We start from the raw sequence: 23,156 nt of genomic DNA, 5'->3' as shown, positions 1-23,156 counted from the left end.
ATTCGCGGTCTCTTGTGTTTCCAAATAAATTTAACGTTAGATTTTTCTATCTCTTTGATGAATGTCATTGGGATTTTGATGGGAATTGCATTAAACATGTAGATTACTTTTGGGAGTATAGACATTTTTACTATGTTGATTCTACCAATCCATAAGCATGGGAGATCTCTCCACTTTCTATAGTCTTCCTCAATCTCTTTCTTCAGGAGTTTATAGTTTTCCTTGTAGAGATCATTCACATCCTTTGTTAAGTTTACTCCTAGATATTTGATTTTTTTTGAGGCTATTGTAAATGGAATTGTTTTCATATATTCTTTCTCAGTTTGTTCATTATTAGTGTATAGAAATGCTAATGATTTTTCTATGTTTTTTTATATCCTGCTACCTTGCTATAGCTATTGATGGTGTCTAGGAGCTTCTGAGTAGTTTTTTGGGTCTTTAAGGTATAGGATCATGTCATCTGCAAATAGGGATATTTTGACAGTTACCTATTTGTATTCTTTTATTCCCTGTTCTTGCCTAATTGCTCTGGCTAGGAATTCCAGTACTATGTTGAATAGGAGTGGAGATAGTGGGCATCCTTGTCTCATTCCTGATTTTAGAGGGAATGGTTTCAGTTTTTCTCCATTAAGTATAATGCTGGCTGTAGGTTTGTCATATATAGCTTTTATAATGTTGAGGTACTTTCCTTCTATTCTTAGTTTTCTTAGAGCGTTTATCATGAAATGCTGTTGGATCTTGTCAGAGGCTTTTTCTGCATCTATTGAGATGATCAAGTGACTTTTGTCTTTGCTTCTGTTAATGTGCTATATTACATTTATAGATTTGCGTATGTAGAACCACACCTGCATTCCTGGGATGAAGCCAACTTGGTCGTGTTGAATGATCTTTTTGATGTGTTGTTGAATTTGGTTTGCCCTTATTTTATTGAGGATTTTTGCATCAATGTTCATTAAGGACATTGGCCTATAGTTCTCCTTTTTGGAGGTGTCTTGGCCTGGTTTTTGGATAAGTGTAATACTGGCTTCATAAAATGTGTTAGGCAGTTTTCCTTCCCTTTCTATTTCATGGAACAGTTTAAGGAGGGTTGGTATCAGTTCTTCTTTAAAGGTCTGATAGAATTCAGCAGAGAATCCATCAGGTCCTGGACTTTTCTTTTTTGGGAGTCTCTTGATTGCTGCTTCAGTTTCATTTTGTGTTATAGATCTATTCAGGTGATTAATGTCCTCTTGGTTCAGTTTTGGATGATCATATGTATCTAGAAATCTTTCCATTTGTTCAAGATTTTCAAATTTATTTGAATATAGGTTTTCGAAGTAGTCTCTGATGATTTCCTGGACTTCCATGATGTTTGTTGTTATCTCCCCTTTTGCATTCCTGATTTTATTGATTTGGGTTTTTTCTCTCCTCATTTTAGTCAGGTTTGCCAGGGGGTCTATCGATCTTGTTTATTTTTTCAAAGAACCAACTTTTTGTTTCATTAATTCTTTGTATGGTTTTTTTGCTTTCTATTTCATTGATTTCAGCTCTTATTTTTATTATTTTTCTCCTTCTATTTGTCTTGGGATTTGCTTGTACTTGTTTTCCTAGGAGTTTGAGATGTATTATTACGTCATTGATTTGAGATCTTTCAGTCTTTTTAATATATGCACTCATGGCTATAAACTTTCCTCTCAGGACTGCCTTTGCTGTGTCCCATAGGTTTCAGTAGGTTGTGTTTTATTTTCATTGACTTCCAGGAACCTTTTAATTTCCTCTTTTATTTCATCAATGACCCATTGTTCATTAAGCAATGAGTTGTTCAGTTTCCAGCTGTTTGCATGTTTTTTGTCTTTATTTTTGTTGTTGAATTCTAGTTTTAATGCATTGTGAATCAGATAGAACGCATGGTATAATTTCTATTTTCTTATATTTGCTGAAGCTTGCTTTGTGCCCTAGGATATGATCTATTTTAGAGACGGTTTCGTGGGCTGCTGAAAAGAATGTATATTGTGTAGAAGTTGTATGAAATGTTCTGTAGACATCAACTAGGTCCATTTGATCTATGGTATGTTTCAGATCTAGGATTTCTTTATTGATTCTTTGTTTGGATGACCTATCTATTGATGATAATGGGGTGTTAAAGTCTCCCACTACCACTGTGTTGGAGTTAATATATACTTTTAGGTCCTTCAGGGTATGTTTGATGAAATTGGGTGCATTGACATTAGGTGCATATAGATTGATAATTGTTATTTCCTTTTGGTCTATTTCCCCTTTTATTAGTATGGAATGTCCTTCTTTATCTCGTTTGATCAATGTAGGTTTGAAGTCTACTTTGTCAGAGATAAGTATTGCTACTCCTGCCTGTTTTCGGAGGCCATTGGCTTGGTACATCTTCTTCCAACCTTTCATCCTAAGCCTATGCTTATTTCTGTCAGTGAGATGGGTCTCCTGTAAGCAACAAATTGTTGGATCTTCTTTTTTAATCCAGTTTGTCAAACAGTGCCTTTTGATGGGGGAGTTAAGTCCGTTAACATTAAGTGTTAGTACTGATAGGTATGTGGTGATTCCTGTCATTTAGTTATCTTTGTTGTTTGAGGGTTTGATTGTGTGTACCTAAATCAATGTTACTCTCTACTTTCTTGCTTTTTCTTTTCCTGTAGTTTGGTGCTGCCTGCCCTTTCATGGTTATGTTGGGTTTCACTTTCTGTGTGCAGAATCCCTTGAAGAATCTTTTGTAGTGGTGGCTTTGTGGTCATATATTGTTTTAGTTTCTGCTTATCGTGGAAGACTTTTATTGCTCCATCTATTTTGAATGATAGTTTTGCTGGGTAGAGTATCCTAGGGTTGAAGTTATTTTCATTCAGTGCCTGGAAGATCTCATCCCAAGCTCTTCTTGCTTTTAATGTTTCTGTTGAGAAGTCTGCTGTGATTTTGATGGGTTTACCTCTGTATGTTATTTGTTTTTTCTCTCTTACAGCCTTCAATATTCTTTCTCTAGTCTCTGTACTTGTTGTTTTAATGATAATATGTCGTGGGATAGTTCTATTTTGGTTGAGCCTGTTTGGTGTTCTGGAGGCTTCCTATACCTGTATGGGCATAGTTTTCTCTAGATTTGGGAAATTTTCTGTTATTATTTTGTTGAATATATTACGCATTGCTTTTGCTTGCACCTCTTCTCCTTCTTCAATGCCCAGGATTCTCAGGTTTGGTCTTTTGATGGAGTCAGTAAGTTCTTGCATTTTCTTTTCACAGGTCTTGAGTTGTTTAATTAATAGTTCTTCAGTTTTTCCTTTAATTACTATTTCATCTTCAAGTTCTGAGATTCTGTCTTCTGCTTGTTCTAGTCTGCTGGATTGGCCTTCCGTTTTGTTTTGCAGTTCTGTTTCGTTCTTTTTTCTGAGGTTTTCCACATCCTGAGTCACTTCCTCTTTAATTTCGTCTATTTTCGTCCTGAGTTCATTTATTTTTATTTATCATGTTCTTTGTTTCACTTTGGTGTTTATACAGTGCTTCTACAGTTTCTTTTATTTGTTCTTGTGCTTTCTCAAATTCTCTATTTTTGTTATCTTGGAATTTCTTGAGTGTCTCCTGTACATTTTGGTTGAACATATCCTGTATCATCTCTATAAAATTCTCATTGATTACTTGCAGGATTTCTTCTTTCAGTATGTTCTCTTGGGGTTCATTGGGTCTTTGGCATAGTTTATCTTTGTTTTGTTGGAGTCTGGATCTAGGCATCTCTTTTCTTCATTTCCCTCTGGTTTCTGTACTAATTTATCATTGGGGGGAAATTGGTTTCCCTCTTTTTTCCGTTTTCCCATCATTGCCCTTGCTACTGTTCCTGTCCCTGTACTGTGTGTAATTCAGCATTGTCTAGCTTATAATAATAATAATGATGATATCTAGAATGGAAGGGTGAGAGGAGAGGGAAAGCAAGGAAGGTAAAGAAACAGGGAAACAAAACAAAACAAAACAAAACAAAACAAAAAATAGAGCTGAAGAAATAAACAGGGAGAGATAGCATACTAATCAACAGTGAGCTGGTGGTCTCCCAAGCAGGGTAGGAGCTGGCATCTGGTGGTGCAGGAGCCCTCCTGGTTTTTCCGTTTAACATGGAGGGGGGATGCTATGAGCAGGCTGAGGGTGTGGGGGTGTCAGAGTTTTGCCTCTTCTTGGTGGTTTTTCCTGCCAGGTGTATCTCCAGCATCTCTCCAAGAGTTTATTTTAGGAAGCACGCTTTCTGCTTCCTCCCTCTAGTTGCCATCTTTGCAACCTCCTCCAGAGTTTTAACCATTCATTCCCATTGTGCCTCAACTCACTTGGAAATTACAGGCACATTTTTTTGCTCCTCATACTTATCACTTGGAGTCATTTATATTTGCCAGTGTCACCTCAGAGCCAGCCACAGCCAGTGCAGCTCAATTTTGCAAAATGTTAAATGGGTTACCTTGTAGTTTTTTATTTCCCATGGGCCAAACTCCCTGGGAATTGTACGTATGCTGGATGTTACTCTTTCTGCTGTCTTTGCCATGCTCCTTTGCTCATCTCTGGGTATCAGGTTTCCATCCATTTTGTGTAAAGGTGGAGATCATGCTATTCCCTGTTTTCTTTTCTTTTTTAATTTTTACTTTATAGTTTTTATATTTATTCACATGTCCCTATTTTCTAATGATCTTGAGACAGAAGGAGATACTCAACAGTACAAAGAAAGTGGGAGGGGCTAGGACACAGAAGCCAGTGGAGGTGGGGAACCCTGGGACTGTGGATCAAGTGGTAGACTGCCAAATTCAAGGCCCTGAGTTCAAATCCCAGTACTAGAAAACAAACAAACAAGCAAAAAAGCCAGTGGGGAGGGTGAGCTCCAAATAGGATCTCTTGTCATTGAGCCCAAGGAATGGATAGTGTGAGAAAGGACAATTTTGGAAATGACAAGAGAGGAAACATAGACCTAAGTGTTTCTATTTGTTCCAAACACAGATGTTAAACCAGAGTCCATAGCCCCCTGTGGAGTTGATGAACAGAATTCAAGGACCCAATGTTCTTTGTGGGGGGGATTGCATCTTTACTTTTACTATTACTAACAGAAACGGAGCATGTCCTTCAAGGTAATAACTCTCAAAATAATGTCACTGTTTCAAAATCATGTTCACTAGACCTGTTAATAAGGCCTCTTCCCCCCACCCCATCCCACCAAGTACTGGGGATCATCCAACAAATGGCCTTGTGCATTCTAGGCAAACACTCTACCACTGAGCCACATCACCCCCCTGCACAGCCCAAGCTTGTTATTTAATGCACTAATAAAGAAGTACATACATTTCTACATTACAAATGTTTCTTGTTATTTTAGCAACTGTATAATTGATTTCTTTCATAATTCTATTTGTTTTATAGAATGCATGCATTATTCTGGGAAGGAGTTCCTTAGATTTCCACGAGACTGCCAAAGGTGTCCACAGCATAGAAAACACTGCCCTGAGGAATTAACTGTAGCTATGTAGCTAACATTCACATAGTTCTTGCTGCAAAACAAGAACTGCTTTAAGTCTTTTTCTCTTTTACATAGTTGTTAACTCATTTATCCCTAACAACCTTACAAGGTAACTACATTTTTTTGTTTTTGTTTTTGTCTTTTTTGGCTATACTGGGGGTTGAACTCCAGGCCTCATGCTTGCTATGCAAATGCTTTACCACTTGAGCCACACACCAGCCGGGTAACTACTTTAATTATACCTATTTTATGGAAGAGGAAACTGAGACACAGCAGTTAACTAGCTTGTCTAAGGTCATTCAGTTAATAATTGATGGAGTTAGGATTCAAACCTAGGCCCTCTTGCGCCAGAGTTTGTTTTGAAAAGCCAGGAGTCAAATTGATAAGATGCCAAGGTACAAATGGGTTCAGAGTGCTGGCAAGAATGGGTATGGGGAGAGGAGGAATAGAAAAGGGTCTACACTGATCAGAAGAAAAGTAGGAAAAGGCTGCTAGACTGGAAGACAATGGAAAAGCCCATAGAACAACAGGATTTGAGGAGTTAAGTGATAGAGGGGAGGAGACTTGAGACTCAGAGAAAATGGTAAGAGTGAGAGAAGGCAGTGCAGGGATTATTCCAAGGGATGGCAATGTGAATAATGTGGCCTGGACAGGTGGTTACAGTAAAAAGGAGGTGAAGCTCTGCTGGAATTGAGCAGGTAAAAGGGTTGTGAAGCTAGGCTTGTAAGTTCTCTAAATATTTATTCATTAATCCATTCAACACATTCATTTTCAGTACCTACTTCATGTATAAACCTAAATTTAAAAAAGAGAGATTCCACAAAGAATAATGACATTATTATTGCAGAGCATCGCAATGGGGATACACATCCCCTGATAAACTATGGCGTATTCAAAGAAGGTGAGGCATGAGGGGAAAGGGGATATGAAAGAGCAATAGGGGAGGGGTGAATTTGATCAAGGTACATTATATGCATACATGGAAATCTCAAAATGAAATTCTTTTATAAAATTCATATATGCTGGGCTGGGATGTAGCTCAGTACAGCACTTGCCTAGCATGCGTGAGGCCCTGGGTTCGATCTCAGCACCATAAAAGAAAAGACACAAAAAAATTAATATACGCTAATAAAAAATAAAGAAGTTGAGGAAAGGGGAAGAATTTAAAGATAAAAATGAGGATTACATCAGATATTTTGAAACAATAAACCTTGGTCACAATGATTAATAGTAAGAGTGGCATCAGTGTGAGGTTGAAGAATTGTTGGGCAGATGCTGTTGTAGAAGTACTTTTTTTTATGATTTTAAAATTTTTATTTTATATACCAATGTGGTCTTGGCTAATCCATTCCAGGAAGATCATTTAGTCCAAGGTAATGAAGCCGATGTCCTTCACGCACTGACAGAAAAACTGCCTGCATGTTGAACCCGTACTTCTGGATCAAACAGCGCAGATGTGAGAAGACATGGCAAGAACCCTGGCCCAATTTTTGCAGGTGACTCCAGTAGAGCTGCTGGTGACCCATATTGCCTTCAGACGTCCAACGAGGAGAAAGGCTTTTTTATTTTTTTGAGACAGGGTCTTGCTTCGTTGCCCAGGCCAAAGCCTCCTGAGTAATTGGGATTACAGATGTAGGCCACCATACCTGACTGGAAGTCCTTCTTGTTTAAGGTTGTGGTGGGCTTTGTGTCTTACGAGTCTTCTGTGACAGTTATTATCAGGCAATAGCATGTAAGAACCCTACCTTTATAACCTCCTGGCATTATTTGCCTTTCTCTCTCTCTCTCTCTTTTTTTTTTTTTTTGGTCAGATTTGACACAAGTGACTGCATTTTGATTCTGACAACTTTCACATTTCTTTCACACATGCCAGGCTGTGTTCTTGGCATCGTCAAGAGGTGAACCAGCAGGACAAGATCCTGAGGCCTACCTTCCACCAGGGGAAGAGCTATTCAAATAAAGCCAAGTTACACTGGAGGATAGTCTCACAAGCTTTTAGGCACAATTTCACAATGCCAAAAGTTCTGAAAAGCATTCTGGGAACATGACTCAAGTGGCAGAACACTGTCTACTAAGTGTGAGGTCCTGAGTTCAAACCCCAGGACCACCAAAAAAGAAAGTTCTGAAAAGTATATGGTTATTTTTTCATACTTTGTAGCCCAAACTCATTAGGTAATCAAACCTGATCTGAAGTAGCATGAGGTATTTATGGTCTTTATTTGTACAATGTGAAATTTTATACCTTTCACAGGGCTCCAGTGCTTTCTCAGTAGTTATGTAATTAATATACTCTGGTATATGCAGTATAAAGAATTATGTCATAGGAATATGTCTTTTTTTCTAAAATTGAAGAAGTTCTGAGTTTCAAAACATATCTGGTCCAAGGTTGGGAAATGGATTATGTATGAATCTGTAAGTGCTATGCAGAGAATTCAAATATGCAATGGGATAGTGACTAGGTGGCTATAGTGTGACTAGGTCACTATAGTGTGAGTGGTCAGTGAGGACCCCTCTGGAAGGTAAGTCTTAAGTATAATTCTGAATGCCAATAATTATTTTTTAAAAGGTTGTCATGCAAAGATCGGGGGAAAGCATTCCAAGCAGGGGCAATGGCACAGTTAAATGTAAAGATGAACATACAGGACACCACTGTAACTGGAACATACTGGGCCAGTGAAGAGTGCTATCAATTGATGGGAGCACTTCACATAGGAAGATTGTGGGTCTGGTGTTAAATGGTTTGATGAATATGGTGTAGAGAAGATGGGTGTGGCAGTTGTCAACAATTAGGAGGGTGGAGGGGAAGTCTTCCTGGGCAAGAAAGTAGGTGGGGAGACACTTCAGAGGGAGAAAAGATAAAGCAATCATGAGGAAGAAAATGTAGGCTAAGATTTATGGCCTGAACACTGTGGTTTTGGGAAAAGTATAGAAGGAAGACAGATTAGATGTCTGGACTCAAGATTGTAATTGTGGCACTGGCTGCAGGATTTTGTAGGATGACCAAAAACATAACATACATAACACTTTCTGGTTGAGGTTCAATCCACTATGTGTCATCTGGGCTTTGGGACTTAAAATGCATTGAACACAGAGGAGAGTAGTAAAGGCTGAACTGATGAGAAATGTTTTTGCCTCTTCTGGTTTGTACTTCTCAGAATACCTGCCTCCTAGCATCTCTGTCTCTTACTGACTTAACACATCCTTATGTCTGGTCCTGTTCAGTATCTCTCTGCCTCAACATATTTCTCTCTTTGGTGCTTCTCTGTAATCTCAGAATTCTGTGCATGTGTTACAGGGGTTTTAACTAAGGGCCCTGTGCCTGCCTAGGCACTCATCACTTGAGCCACTCTGCCACCCTTCAGAATCTCCGTTTGTTGATTTCTTCATCTGTATGTTTTGGAACCTGGTTCTTGGGCTGGGGTTGTAGCTCAGTTGTAGAGTTTGTATAACGTGCACCAGAACTGTAAATCTGGTTCTTTGTCTCTGCCTTTGCCTGTTCTATAATTATCTTTCTCCAACTGTTCTCCTGTTTTGTTTTTGCCCTGGGGTTTTGAACTCAGGGCCTCAGACTTGCTAGGCAGGTGCTCAAACCGCTTGAACCACTCTGCAGCCCAACTGCCCTCCTGGAAAGTATGAACCTTTTATTACTCCTTTGGGTATCCCCAGTGCCCTGAAGAGTCCGGCATATAGGAATCTCAGATTCATTTATAACTGTGGAGAAGGGGGCTCAATTTCAATTTCCACCCTCCTTTCCCCCTGTGGAGCTGGCTACCTATCAAATGGTCAGCTAGAGAGCAGGGCAAAGGAGATGTCGTGATATTGCACAGCTATCGGGCTCTTTCTCCACAGAAACGTCTCTAGAAGCCTCTAACCAGGACTTTGCTTTCCTGCCAAGGTACAGGAGCGGCAGGCCACGCCCCCTAGGCCCTGCGCGAGGAATGTCTCCGCCCCCGCGCGAGGGAGGTCCCATCCCATAAGACCCAGCCCACCGGCTCCTCCTCCAGCAATGAGCGGGCGTCTGTGCAAACAGGGACTAAAATCCCTCCAGTGTGAGGCCGGTGCAAGATGGCTGCGGCGTGTCGGAGTGTAAAGGTAGCGCCGCTGTTTGCCTCTAACGCGTGCTCTGCTATGCGGGCTGGGACGGCGCAACTGGGAACTAGGAAGAAGAAATGGGTGCTGGGAGAAAGGGTCACGCTTATCTGCGGCCCGGTATTGCGGCTCAGTAGGTGATAGCCAGCATTCCGCTGCATATGTTTGTGGGATTACTGAATGGGTTGAGGATGAGACTTCTGAGGTCTCATTAGTGAGGAAGAGAACCACATCTGGGTCACCACCGCCCTTTCTCCGCAGAAGTCTGGAGAACAGGCAGATGAAAGGATTGGGGTGGTCTGGACAGTGTAGCAGCAGACCGTGTTCCTTTTCACAGGGCCTGGTCGCAATAATAACCGGAGGAGCCTCGGGCCTTGGCCTGGCTACTGCGGAGCGACTGGTGGGGCAGGGGGCCACTGCTGTGCTTCTGGACCTACCCAGCTCGGATGGCGAGGCCCAGGCCAAGAAGTTAGGAAAGAACTGCGCATTCGCCCCAGCCGACGTAAGTATGGCAACCTCTTCTCCCCCAGGGCGTGCATGAGGTTACCCCCAGGTACCTGAAAACCCGTGGGGGTCCTTCCCCAAGGTGTTGTTTACCTGGGTGAACCCACTCTTGTCACTTTTGGCCTGAGCCTTCGAGCAATTGTGGAAGTACCCTCTATTGAGGACTCCCTAAAGTGGCATTCACCACAGTGGGGATGAGGATTGGATATATCGAATCTCCTGGAGAAGGTATGTATAGTTTAAAAATACATATTGTGCCCTGTAATTTTACATTTATAGATTTGAAAAACTTTTCTTAAGTCCTCTTAGCTAGTTTATGTTCCTATCAAAAATTCCCAAATTGGAGTTGTACTCATGCTCTGATCCACAGCAATTGAGAACTACCAGGGGTATGTGAATATATCAAAAGAGGGTATAGATTTGAAAAATATTTCACAACACTTCTCTGTAGTACCTAGCATTTTCACCTTCACCCCACTCCTCTTGTCTTAACACAACTTTTTCTCTTGGCCCCTCTTTTGCTCATATAGTTCTGACCCCACCCAGGGATTGGGCTTGCCCTCCCCTGCTCTAGGTTTAGTGGTGAAAATGTGTCCTGGGCAATGAATATCTTTTCCATTTCTCCCTTTGAAGGTGACCTCTGAGAAGGATGTGCAAGCAGCCCTGACTCTAGCAAAAGAAAAGTTTGGCCGTGTGGATGTGGCTGTCAACTGTGCAGGTATTGCAGTGGCCATTAAGACATACAACTTAAAGAAGAACCAGGTCCATACTTTGGAGGACTTCCAGCGAGTGCTCAATGTAAGGCATTTGAGGTTCTCTAGTGTTAGGAATGAGGTTTCTGGCTGTGGGTACTCCCAAAGCTGTTAGGGAGCAAAAGGCTGCCTCTGCCTCAGGTTCTATATCATGTCTCCTACAGGTGAATCTCATGGGCACCTTCAATGTGATCCGTCTGGTTGCTGGTGAGATGGGTCAGAATGAACTAGACCAGGGAGGCCAACGTGGAGTAATCATTAACACTGCCAGTGTGGCTGCCTTTGAGGGCCAGGTGTGTAGGCAGGGGGCAGGGCTTGTATCTCAGAGAATTGTTGGGGCCCTCCCATCCATGACCTCCATTCCTTCTCCAGGTTGGACAAGCTGCATACTCTGCATCCAAGGGGGGCATAGTGGGTATGACACTGCCCATTGCTCGGGATCTGGCTCCCCTAGGCATCCGGGTGATGACCATTGCTCCAGGTAGACATATCTCCTCCCTCTGCCACATCTGGAATTGGGCGGGATCTCTAGGCAGTTTAAAGGGGAAAGTATCCACCACCTAAGCTGTCCATCTCTGGGTCCAGGGAAATACCAAGAAGCAGGGCTAAATAAATATGAAAACAAGGGTGGGTCTTTGACTCTTTGGCTATCTTGTCTAGGTCTGTTTGGCACCCCACTGCTGACAACCCTTCCAGAGAAGGTGCGCAACTTCTTGGCCAGCCAGGTGCCCTTCCCCAGCCGACTGGGTGACCCTGATGAGTATGCTCACCTGGTACAGACCATTATCGAGAACCCATTCCTCAATGGAGAGGTCATCCGGCTGGATGGGGCCATTCGCATGCAGCCTTGAAGGGAGAAGGCAGGGAAAACTTACAGGCACCTATGCCTCACCTTCGCCTGGGGTACTACTCTGCAGCTTGGAGGAAGCCTGATAGCCATTTTGTAACTCTGCCCACCAGTCACCCTCTGTGCCTAATAAAGTCTCTCTTTCTCACATGATGTGAGCACTGGTGCGTGCTGGAGTAATTGACATGGGGAAGAACGGTGAAGTCTCTAACAGGGTTGGATGTTCAGAGCCCCAGGGTGGAGTGGGAAAGGCAGTACAACACATGGCTTTGATTTTAGGGCATAACTTTATTACCTAAGGTTGAAGGTAGGGGAATTGGCTTAGCTTGCTCCCACTGGGGAATGGATTAGAAGTGGGAATATGTAGCATTTTTCTCTTTGATTTTCTAGTCATCTGTGAGTTTCATAGGAGAGGAAGGAGTGATGACCATCTTGAATTTAGCGGCTGCTGTTATTGAACTGTAGGTGATATTGGGCTGTAGGTTGATTGGTGTAGATTATGGAATTCAGATAGTTCTGCCTGTAAAAGAGGTTCAGATGCCTCAGCTGATGTGTTTTCCCTCTGTCCCAGGTCCTTGTTGTCCCAATCTACCCTCCCCTAGCATTCATCCCCAATGCAAACCCCCTAGAACTCACTGTGCTCTTTGCTCCTTAGCCAGATCCTGGTTGAAGGAACCCAGCCCCCTTCGAAATTCGGCACACAATTCCCTCTCCTGCTCTTCTAGCTCAAGCGCTGCCTGGGCCAAGCACATGGTTTGATTTTCCCATTCATTATTCAGTGCTTGTTCTGCCCGGTTCTGAGCTGCCTTCTCATGGCACTGCGCCCCCTGGGCTTTCCTGATGGCAGCCCGCTGCTCTGGAGTCATGCCCTTCCAGCAGTAGGACAGGACCCGGTGGGGAGCCCTGGGGTGTTGAGCAGCCTTGGGGTTCTCAGTCAGTAGATCACTGGTGACCTGTTTCTGGATCTCCTTGAGGTTGGCCTCCTGTTGGCGTTGATGTTCACGGCGCTGCCGCATGGCCAGCTCAGCAGCCTGGTGGGGCCCCAAATGTAAGTATTTGGGTGCTCAACCTCAGGGTACCCTCAGTCAGGGGAGTGGGAGAAACATAGCCCTACCCCACCACCTTAGAAGGGAGGAACACTGTGGCCTTTTAATGACCCTAAGGGTGTGGAGCGGGGATTGGGGTGGGTGGGGGTGGTGGGGAGTTGGGGGTGGGGTGGGGGTGGTTTAGAATGGGCAGGGAACTTCTCCACATTCAGGAATGCCTTAGACTGAGAAGCTAGGGATGAAAGGGCAATGTTCTGTTCTCAAGTCTTCCTGCACCTAGAGGTAGGGAGAGGCCACTTGTGTCCTAAGAAGGATTGTAGGTGAAGAGTCCTCAATGGTGCTGATTTTTGAAGGTGTATGAAGGGAAAGATGTAGCTAAGGTTCCCCAGGACTTTGTTTAGGAAGTTGGATGGTTCAGATCATACCTGGGCTTTGTTGGCATTGGCCATGGCAGTCATCATGGCCACACGACAAGACTCCTCCAGCCTGGCTGTGTGGGCAGCCTGCATGTCCATGGCTAGGCGCAGCTGGTTACTGAGCTTATCTATACAGAGAAATATGGCTGAGGCACTGTACTGGCCTGCTCCATTCCTAGTTCATTCATGTAGCCATTTATCCAACAAGTTTTATGTATGTGTATATATGTTTGGGAGGGGGCTTGTGATAGCTAAAGTGCAGCAAATTGAGTCGCAATGCAGCTCTGTGACCTCTGAGCTGTGTGGCCTTGAGTAAATCATTTCATCTCTTTGAGCCTCAGTCTGAGGACCATGTGTTGGGTCTTGAGGATACCATGGAATCATCAAGCCATCAGAGAACCCTCTCTCTAGTGGAGGACACATATCAGACAGATAATAAGACCACAATTTGGTAAGGACAATGGCAGAGGTGTATACAAGACATGAAGACTGGGGGCCTAGGTTTATAACTCAGTGGCAGAGCCATGTGCAAGGCCCTGGGTTCAATCCACAGCACCAAAATGAAAAAAAAACCATGATAAGTTTGGGTGATAGGTGAGAAGGCGGCTTCCAGGAGGAAGTGATCTTTAAAGTGTATTTTGTATACAGGCAAAAAGAGCAAACAGCATCTTGCACTAGCAAATGTACGAACATTTTCCACTCTAGCCACACACTGATGATGCCATTCTTAGGACCTGTCAAACACTGTGGTGATTTGAAAGGTGAACAGTGTAAATAGATGAGACATATTCCTTGGAAGAGACATATTCTCTTCCTCTAATGGAAGAGAAGGATATGGCCACAGACAATATCATAATAGTAGCTACGGTAGGTGACATGGATTACTATTCCCATTTTATAGATGAAGAAATAGAGCTGGGTGTGATGGTACATGCCTATAATTCCAGCACTTAGGAGGCTGAAGCAAGAGGCTCACAAATTCGAGGCCAGACTGGGCTAACTAGCAATTCTCACCCTACCTCACACACCCAAAAAAAGATGAAACTGAATCACAGAAAGAACATTCATTTGCCCAAATCAGCTAGTAAGTGGCAGAGCTGTTAAATGTGTGTATACACTATGCTGCCCCCAAGTAATAGAGTGCCAGACTAATCATGAACAATGGCTACACTGTCAGTTACTGAAGGAAGTCAAGGAGGTTGAACCCACACAGCCTAACCTTTCAGCATTAGCCTTATGGGTAACCACCTCCCCACAAACTTCTGGTCAGGAGAGCTCCCCTGGCTGCTTACCTATACGTGCCGCCTCAGCCCTGGCTTCCTCTTGCTTCTGCAGCTGCTTATCCAGGCTGCACCGGAACTGTTCCTGCTGTGCTCTCAGGCATGAGGACCTGTTCAGATCCTCACCAAGGTGTTGTAGGATGTCTGGGCCAGGGAAGGAATTAGTACCACCGAGACAGGCTGGAAACAACTGAAGTCCGTCTGGATCCCAAAAGTTAAATTCATGCCTGTTGTTGAGTGGTAGCTGCTGTTTCTGCTTTTGAAAATCCTGTGTTTTTTTGGTCATCCGACATGTCTTTTCAGCCTCTTCCTTTTCCAGCATCTGGGCTACAAGGTCATACTGCACCTGCTTGATACCTGGAGGTTATAGACAGGGACATGGAAAAAGCACTACAGAGCCCTGTCAGCATGGCCTGTGTTTCCAAGAGCCATCACATTTGTCTTGCCATCCCAGGGCCTCAGGCCCCACTTACAGGCAGAACTGCCCTACTTCAGCCCACTCAGGCTCTTGCTTTAACCCCCTTGCCTGACCCTGGCCTTGGGCATTTACCATAAGCTGCCTCCTCACTCCGCTCTTTTGCCTTCCGAAGCTTTTGTTCCTTTACCTGGCTGTTCAGGGCTTGAACATCCACCTAGACACCAAAGAAAGGAGCTAAATCAGGGTAGAGACTTACCAGGGGCCTTAAGTGATCTAACAGGAACTGCTTAGAACTTACCACTTTAAAATCCTCCAATAGCTCCCCAGAACCTACTGCATAAAGTTCCAACCCCTGAACATGGCTTGTAATCATCTCTATGAGCTAACTTCCGCCTCTTCCACCTTCATCTCTTTGCACCCTCTTTGCCTGTGCCCCTACTCATACTAGCTGTAGGAGCTGTGCTTCCAGTTCCTAGCACATTAGGTTGTTTCAAACTCATAGCCTTTGCTCAAGCTGTGCCCTACCCTTGAAACACTTTCCTCCCCTCTTTACCCAAACACCAATTCACCCTTCAAGACCAGCTTTGGCTTCTCCTTCTGTCCCTCAGGCAGGTTCTACTCCCATAATCTAGGACACACTGTCCACATTATATTGTAGTTTGTCTCTATTATTTCTTCCACCAGGCTGTGAGCTGTTTCAGGGCGGAGGCTGGGTTTTGGTTACTTTTGTGTCCTCACAGCTTAACAGTGCTTGGCACAGGGCAGGCTCTAAGGAAATGTGTGCCACCTGGATCTAAGACCACTCAGACCACAGCCAAACCAATTACTTACTTGCTTTGGTTTTCTGAGCTGCGTTTTCAATGCTTCCTTTATTTAGCCTCGTTTTACAGAGGGGGAGTCTGAAGCTCAAAAAAGACAGGTGACTTATTCAAAGTCACACATCTAACAAATAGCAGACCTGACCTTGAACAGAAGATGGTGTCTTTTCCAGATTACTATACCTTATCACCTTTGCTATCTACCCACCCAGCAATCCTTTTTTGTTTTTCAAACTACCAATATTTTCTCTTTATTTTGATTATAATTCATTTAAAACATCTCAGAGTAGTACAAAAAGGAATACAAGTTTAGTGAAGAGTAAGTGTCCCTTCAGTCTCTATTTCTCAGTCTAAAGAAATAACTTAGGCATATGCAATACCAAATATCCTTTATGCTTTTTTTGTTCTTGGTTCTATGTTGCCTGTCTCAAGAACTAGACTAAATGGCCCACGACTGACCAGAAAAGAGCCAGCTGTTACACTCCATCTCTTCCCCTGAATTACCCCATCTCTGTTCCCATGATCTTCCCAGGCATGTGGGTAGGTTCCTTCCTGCTTCCTTTCCAGTACTAGGGCCTGCTTGAATCAGGGGAAGGGCTATAATGGGTACAACTACATTCCTTTCTAGTTGTAAGAGTGAGATGGCCCCAGTTTTGTGAAATAGCCCCCACTATCCACTCACCCCCTTGACTCGGTTCCGCACATTGAAGAATCGGCTTTGTCGCTCTTTTTCTCTGTTTCTTCTAGCCTCAATGGCTGCCACCTCCTTAGGATCTGCTGACAGGTCTACCTTATACATCTAGAGCAAGGAAGAGGTGGAATGGCCCATCAGTGTTGACCTTGACCTACACTTCACTTCCATTCCTTTCTCCCTACAATATCTCACCAATTATGATTCCCACTGATATTACTTCCGGATAGATTTCATCTCTGCTGTCACCACCCTAATTCAGGCTTCACAGTATAATATCAGGCAATATTCTCAGGTTCCTCACTGGTCTCCGGCGCTCCAATGTTATCCTCTGCCCTGGCTACCACAGTGATCTGAAAGCAAATCTGACCATGGCACTCCTCAGCTTAAAACTTTTGAAAGCAGTTTTAAAGCAAATGACTCCCCAGTGCTTACAAAATAAGGTTCAGCCCCTTTGCCAGATTTATAAAGTTCTTTATGGTCTGACCCCTGCCCACCTTTCTAAGCCTCAAAGGTATTGATAACATTTGCTCTTTTTCATTATGCTCCACTCACTTCCCCTCAGTTCAGTAAGTGACATCACCAAAGTTACTCAGGAGGCATCCTTTCCCTTAATCCCTCTTCTTTCAAAATAGCCCTGGTCAAAGCCAGGGCTATCCTTGCCTTCCTGAATGACTGCAGTAGTCTCCACATTGGTCTTCCAGCTTTCTCTGTTCTTTCCTATAGCCCTCTCATCACACAGCAACCAGAAAGGTTTTCTGAAATAAATTTCCCCTTTTATTACTTACTTTCTAATTAGAAAAAGGCTAGATGACTTAAATTTTCCTTTGTTCTTTTATATCTTGGGAAGCCCACTTTTGGCATGCAAGCCAGCCAAAGCCACAGACAAAAAAAAAAAAAAGAAGATTTTTTTTTTTGAGGTACTAGGACTTTGTGCCTACACCTTGAGCCACTCCACCAGCCCTTTTTTGTGATGTGTTTTTTCGAGATAGGGTCCTGGAAACTATTTGCCTGGGATGGCTTTGAACTGCAATCCTCCTGATCTCTGCCTCCTGAGTAGCTAGGAAAACAGGCGTGAGCCACTGGTGCCCAGCAAAAAAAGAGTTTTGTAAACATAAATCTGATCATGTCTTTCACCTGCTTAAAATTTCTCTACTGGCTTCCCACTGCATTGAGAATCTAATCCAAATGCCTTACTGTTGGCTTTTAAGATCTGGTCCCTGCACAACTGTCTCCCTTGCTTACAGTGTTCAGGCACAGTGGCCTCCTTTCAAGTACTCCACATCTATTCTCACCATAGGGCCTTTGTATGTGGTGCTTCTTTGTTTGGAACATCATTCCTGAAATTCCTCTTACAGCTTTTTCCATCCTTTTTTTAAAAAAATTATTCTGTAATTGACATAGTTGATACAGGAAAAAATATATAACCCATATGTAAATTTGGAAACATTATATAGAGGCCCATGAACCAGTTCCCCAACTTAACATTATCAGTATCAGTGAAGTGTTCTGTGTCTCTTCTCCCTCATCCTTACTCCCAGAACACTATGCAAAAGCTGTTACTGTTCCTTCCCTAATATTTGTTAATATATACTGTGTATGTGTATGAATCCCTGAATAACATTTTAAAATTTTCTATTTGAGTAAGGTTCTCACTATGTAGCTCAGGCTGGCCTCAAACTCACAATCCTCCTCACTTAGCCTCCTAAGAGCTGGGATTACAGACATGTCATCACACCTAGCAAGTTTTCTTGGTTTTTGGTAAATTTTTTTTTCTTTTTGACAATACTAGGGTTTGAATTCAGGGGTTCATCCTTGCTAGGCAGGTGCTCTATTGCTTGAGCCATGCTTCCAGCCTATTGTTTTTGAACTTTCCTTGTTAGAATAGTGGTAAGGCGAAAAAAAAACACACCAAGTTGTATGTTTTCTTCGGTGTCTTGCTTTTTTTCACTCAGTGTTTAATCTACTGTTCAACAAATATTTGTAGAGTGCCTACTAGTGACCAGATACTTCTTTAAATATTTGGAAGACATCAAAGAATAAAACTGACAAAAATCTGAGTTATTGTGGAGGTTACTTTCTGGTGGGGGAAGACAGGCAGTAAAGAGGAAAGCATAAAATGTACACTGAATAGTTCATAAGAAGATGTAAGTAATATGGAAAAATACAGAGCAGGATAAGGGGAATTAATTAGAAGTGCAAAGGAAATAGGGGAAGTGTTGCAATTTTAAATACGGAGGTGTAACTGAAAAAGTAATATTTGAGTAAATACTTGAAAAGGGTGAGGGAATTGCCCATGCAGCAATCTACATTGTGAGATTGAGAGTGCATTCCACACAGAGGGAACAGCAAGCACAAAGGCTTTGAGGTGGAAGCAAGCATGAGAGGTACACGTTCAAGGTAACAGCAAGGAGGTAAGTGTGGCTAGACTGAGTGGTTGAAGGAGAGGCAATTAGGAATTGACAGACAATGGGATGGGGGGAAGGTTATGTAGGATTTTGTGGGCCATTGTAAAGTCTGTGGCTTTAATTCTTAGAGAAATGGGCTGCCATTGGAGGGTTTTGAGCAGTAGAGTGATGTGTTCTGACTTCGATTTTTTTTTTTGTCTGTATTGGGGTTTGAACTTAGGGCCTCATGCTTGCTAGGCAAGTACTCTACCACTTAAGCCACTTCACCAGCCCAATGACTTTGATTTTTAAAGGATTGCTCTGGGTCCTGTGTTAAAGAAGACTGGGGAGCTGGGCTCTGGTGGCTTATGCCTGTAATCCTAGCTACTCAAGAGGCAGAGATCAGAAGGATCGAGGTTTGAAGGCAGCCTGGGCAAAATAGTTCACAAGACCCTATATCAAAAAGAAAACATCACAGAAAAGGGCTGGTGGGGTGGCTCAAGGTGTTGGCCCTGAGTTCAAACCCCAGTAAAACAAAACAAAACAAAACAAAAAAAACAAGACTAACAGGCTGGGGACTTGGGGGCATGGCTCAAGTGGTAGAGTTTTTACCTAGCAAGCATAGCAAGCACAACGCCCTGAATTCAAATCCCAATACTGCAAAAACAACAAAAAAACAGAACAGACTGGGGAAAGGAGAGGTAAAGGCTAGATCAGTTGAGTTTTTTGTGATTATACAGGCAAGATATGATGGTGACTTACAGCAGAGGTGGCAAGAAGTGGTCAGATTCGGGATATATTTTGGACTGCTTGATGGATTAGATGTGCAGTGAGAGAGAGAAATCAATGACTATGAGGCTGGGCACCTGTGGCTCACACCTATAATCCTAGCTACTTGGAAGGCTGAGATTGGGAGGATCAAAGTTCAAGGCCAGCCTGGGCAAACAGTTTGAGAAAACTATTGTGGCTCAAGCAGTAGAGCACCTGCTTTGTAATCACAAGGCCCTGAGTTCAAACCCTAGTCCCACAAAAAAAAAAAAAAAAAAAGAACTACAAGAATTTGGGTCTGAGCAATCAGACAGATGGAGTTGCCATCAACTGAATAATGTTTGTGGACTGAATAAGTAGTGGGTGGGAAGATCAGAGGACTAATTTTGGACCTGATGAGTTTGAGAGGTTAGATATCCATTGAGAGCATACAGATAGTGTGGTAAATTTTATTCAAAAATATTTGCTGCTTTTCCCTATGGAAGATTTATATATTCGTGTTATTCCCCTTGAGGTTAGCTACGTGATGTGCTTTTCCCTCTGTAATGTAAGGAGGATTGACATGTGCCACTCCCAAGCAAAACTATGAGTTATTGCTGGACGCCAGTGGCTCCTACCTGTAATCCTAGTTACTCAGGCAGCAGAGATCAGGAGGATCTTGGTTCAAAGTCAGCCCAGGCAAATAGTTCTTGAGACTCTATCTTGAGAAAAAAAACCCTTCACAAAAAAGGGCTGGTGGAGTGGCTCAAGGTGTAGGCCCTGAGTTCAAATGCCAGTACTGCAAAAAAAAAAAAAAGTGTTATTAAGTGATCACAACTCTCTTCATCTTTTGCTATGAATGAAACTGGCAATGTCTCAGGTCAGGGCTGCTTATTCAGTCTGGGTTCTAGAATGATGACATAGAGCAGAAATACAGCCAGCCCACAGTTGACAAGAAGCATAAGTGAGATACAAACTTTTGTTTTTATGAGCTGCTGGGATTTTGGGAATTTTTTGTTTTGTTTTTGTTGTGGCGGTACTGCAGTTTGAACTCAGGGCCTTATGCTTGTTAGGCAGGCACTCTACCACTTGAGCTACTCCTCCAGCCCTTGATTTTGGGGATTTTTGTAATCTCAGTATAATCAAGCCTATCCTGGCTGATACAAAGAAAAAAATATTTTTTTTGGTGGTGCTGGGGATTGAATCTATGGCTTCACACATGTTAGGCAAGTGCTCTACTATACAAAGAAATTTAAGTTATGAGACCATACTAGATCTCTAAGGGAGGTAAGTGTAAATGACTAAGAATGGCCCAGGGGAGACAAGGGGAAGAGGAGTGGCTAGTGGGATGGGAGAAAAACCAGGAGAGTATGATATCTAAGAAGCCAAGTAAAGAAAGTGATTTTGGAGAAGAGAGATCAAGTAAAATGAGACTAAGAACTGACTGATTTAGTAACATGAGGGTTGCCAATGACTTTGGCATGAGAATCTTTGCTTATCTGGCATGTCCAAGGTTCTGGGTTCAATTCCCACCACCTCAAAACAAAAAAAGCAAAACAAACGAGCATCTTTGGTGGAGTTGTGGTGACAAAAGCCTGACTGAAGTATGTTAAAGAGACTAGGACTCAGTTAATTTTTAATTGCAAAAAGAAAAAGATGGAGGAACCTTCAGATTAATAGAGATTTATATATACATAAAGGAAAGTTTCTCTAGTGTATACCTAGGAGTACGCTGGATCATAGGATACATGCATATTGACGAGTGTATAAAAATTCCTGTCACCCTAATCTTTTTTTTTTGAGGGTCTGGAGTTTGAACTCAGGGCTTTGCACTTTCAAAGCAGGAGCTCTTCTGCTTGAGTCACACCTCCAGTTCATTTTTCTCTGGTTATTTGAAGATGGGGGTCTCTCAAATTATTTGCCTGGGCTGGCCTCGAACCATGATTTTCCTGATCTCCGTCTCCCAAGTACCTAGGATTACAGGTGTGAGCCACTGGTGCCTGGCCTAAAGTTAGTAGTTTTTGATTAAAAATCCCTCCTCATCCTAAGATTATATTCTTTTTAAACTTCTGAAGTTTTGCCTTTTCCATTTGTTTTTAACCCATTTGGAATTGCATTTTGTATATGTTGTAAGATAAGGTCCCAAGTTAATTTTTCTCCCAGGCTCATTATCTTTTTTTTTTTTTTTGTGGTACTGGGGCTTGAACTCAGGGCCTACACCTTGAGCCACTCCAGCAGCCCTTTTTTATGTTAGGTATTTTCCAGATAGGGTCTCTCGGAATTAATTGCCTGGGGCTGGCTTCGAACTGTGATCCTCCTGATCGCTGTCTCCTGAGTATCTAGGATTACAGGCATGAGCCACCAGCTCCTGGCTCTAAGATCATTATCTTTTAAAATAAAACAATAGTTCTCTGTGAATTGTATGAGATTGCTGTCATTTGTCATTTTACCCCCTTATCCTGATTGTTGCTATTTCCCCCAATTGAACTTCATTTATGATTCTAGTTAAGATTCCAGATCAACCAAGTGTTCTTACGTTCCCAGTCTTGTCCTAATCTTTAGGTCTCTTCTCAGTCTTCAGCCATTATTTTAAAAATAATTACCACTAAGGCAACCATCCGATCTTTCCATGTCTAAGTCTGAGAATGGCACCAACCCCAGCCTACCAGTTCCATCTGCCACAATACAAGGTCACCGAAGGGAAAGATTCAGTAGACATTTTAAGTTTCTTGGACGGTTAAGACTATGGCCTCAGGAATGAGCAGGTGCAAGTAATAAATAGAGGGGAAAAGAAAGGGAGAAGAGGGATTGTAAAGATGGGGGAATTGAGTGGAGAGGGACGGGTGGAAGAAGGAGGAGGAGGGGAAACAAGGGAGTGAGGAGGTGCAGGGAAGAGGCAGGGAGGAAAAAAAAGGTGTCAGAGGGGTATGCTGCAGTAGGAATGGGATGGGAGAGACATGAAAGGAGAATTTGGGAGGGGGGAGAGAATAGAAGAAGGATGTAGGTGGAGAGCACTGGCTTAGGAGCTATGATTCCTGGAGGTTCACACAAGATACCTTTCTCAGTAAGGAATTCCAATTTTGAAGTTCCTAGGTTTGTTTGGGTCCAAGTCTGTTGGGTTACAGCAGCAGTCTCTGAGCCCTGCTTTAGAGGAACAGGAGGGAGGCAAGGGATAAGGACAGGATCTAAGGCCATAGCCTTCCCCAGCTGTTTTCTGGGAGTAGGCCCAAGCCCCTTCACACCCCATCCCACCTCCATTCTCACTCTACCTACCCACCACTGAATCCTCCCACTGGACCCTCTTTCTAGTCCAGCCCTCTGGCTCTTTGGGGTTTTCTAATTCCCATTCCAATTCCATTTAGCAGACTACATGTCCACTTACCCTCGAGGGCATAACCTTGCTGTGACTTCTGACTTGACTTAGCAAGCGTGGGCTCAGGCCCCGCCTGCCTTCTTGGATCCCAAACGCAGCTGTGAGTCCTACTAGCACCAGCTTATCTACAACTCAGTCCAGCGGTTTGTGGTTGCTATGCAACAAGAAAGGAGGGCGGGCCCCCCCGCCCCCCTCCGTCGTAGGCTCGCGCCCTGGCAACGGATTAACGTCAGGCCGAAGTCCCCGCCCCTTGGTCCCAATGACAGAAGTCGGAAATTCTCTTTGGCCTGGGCCTACTATCGCGAGATCTGT

At 43.1% G+C, this 23,156-nt stretch overlaps 2 protein-coding genes and 1 pseudogene across 7 annotated transcripts; 1 reads left to right on the top strand and 2 right to left on the bottom strand.

The window, feature by feature from the left end:
• Positions 1-6,839: 6,839 nt before the first annotated feature.
• Positions 6,840-7,159, bottom strand: LOC141419702 (small ribosomal subunit protein uS14-like; annotated as a pseudogene).
• A 2,252-nt stretch (positions 7,160-9,411) lies between these two features.
• Positions 9,412-11,821, top strand: Hsd17b10 (hydroxysteroid 17-beta dehydrogenase 10). The gene is made up of 6 exons (XM_020187493.2): positions 9,412-9,568; positions 9,903-10,067; positions 10,703-10,867; positions 10,986-11,114; positions 11,194-11,302; positions 11,482-11,821. Exons 1-6 carry the CDS (start codon positions 9,542-9,544, stop codon positions 11,670-11,672), a joined length of 786 nt encoding a protein of 261 aa, XP_020043082.1. The 5' UTR covers positions 9,412-9,541; the 3' UTR covers positions 11,673-11,821.
• Positions 11,822-11,936: 115 nt separating this feature from the next.
• On the bottom strand, positions 11,937-23,137 carry Ribc1 (RIB43A domain with coiled-coils 1). Of its 6 annotated transcripts, none has more exons than XM_074063148.1 (9): positions 22,854-23,137; positions 22,528-22,615; positions 20,110-20,270; positions 16,329-16,445; positions 14,961-15,042; positions 14,423-14,767; positions 13,140-13,258; positions 12,305-12,699; positions 11,937-12,188 (listed from the first exon to the last, which is right to left on the bottom strand). In XM_074063148.1, the coding sequence occupies exons 4-9, from the start codon at positions 16,443-16,445 to the stop codon at positions 12,107-12,109; spliced, it is 1,140 nt and encodes a 379-aa protein (XP_073919249.1). In that variant the 5' UTR covers positions 20,110-20,270; positions 22,528-22,615; positions 22,854-23,137; the 3' UTR covers positions 11,937-12,106. The 6 variants fall into 6 exon arrangements, with proteins under 6 accessions (XP_073919249.1, XP_073919248.1, XP_073919251.1 ...); XM_074063147.1 differs by having other exon boundaries at positions 22,528-22,612; XM_074063150.1 differs by lacking the exon at positions 20,110-20,270.
• Positions 23,138-23,156: the final 19 nt, after the last annotated feature.

The sequence above is a fragment of the Castor canadensis genome, chromosome X, assembly GCF_047511655.1.
Source record: "Castor canadensis chromosome X, mCasCan1.hap1v2, whole genome shotgun sequence".
NCBI classification, from domain to species: domain Eukaryota; kingdom Metazoa; phylum Chordata; class Mammalia; order Rodentia; family Castoridae; genus Castor; species Castor canadensis.
Note: the sequence above shows the minus strand (reverse complement) of the source record. Positions and strands in the feature narration are given on the sequence as shown.

Bases quoted from the DNA above. Each gene is read 5' to 3' on its own strand.
- Hsd17b10 (XM_020187493.2), top strand. From the start codon at position 9,542: ATGGCTGCGGCGTGTCGGAGTGTAAAG. The intron at 9,569-9,902 runs GTAGCGCCGCTG...TCCTTTTCACAG, and splicing joins CGGCGTGTCGGAGTGTAAAG to GGCCTGGTCGCAATAATAAC. The intron at 11,303-11,481 runs GTAGACATATCT...TATCTTGTCTAG, and splicing joins GGTGATGACCATTGCTCCAG to GTCTGTTTGGCACCCCACTG.
- Ribc1 (XM_074063146.1), bottom strand. The intron at 12,700-13,139 runs GTATGATCTGAA...GGGCCCCACCAG, and splicing joins CCAATGCCAACAAAGCCCAG to GCTGCTGAGCTGGCCATGCG. The intron at 12,189-12,304 runs GTGAGTTCTAGG...CCTCTTTTACAG, and splicing joins GCTAAGGAGCAAAGAGCACA to GCAGAACTATCTGAATTCCA.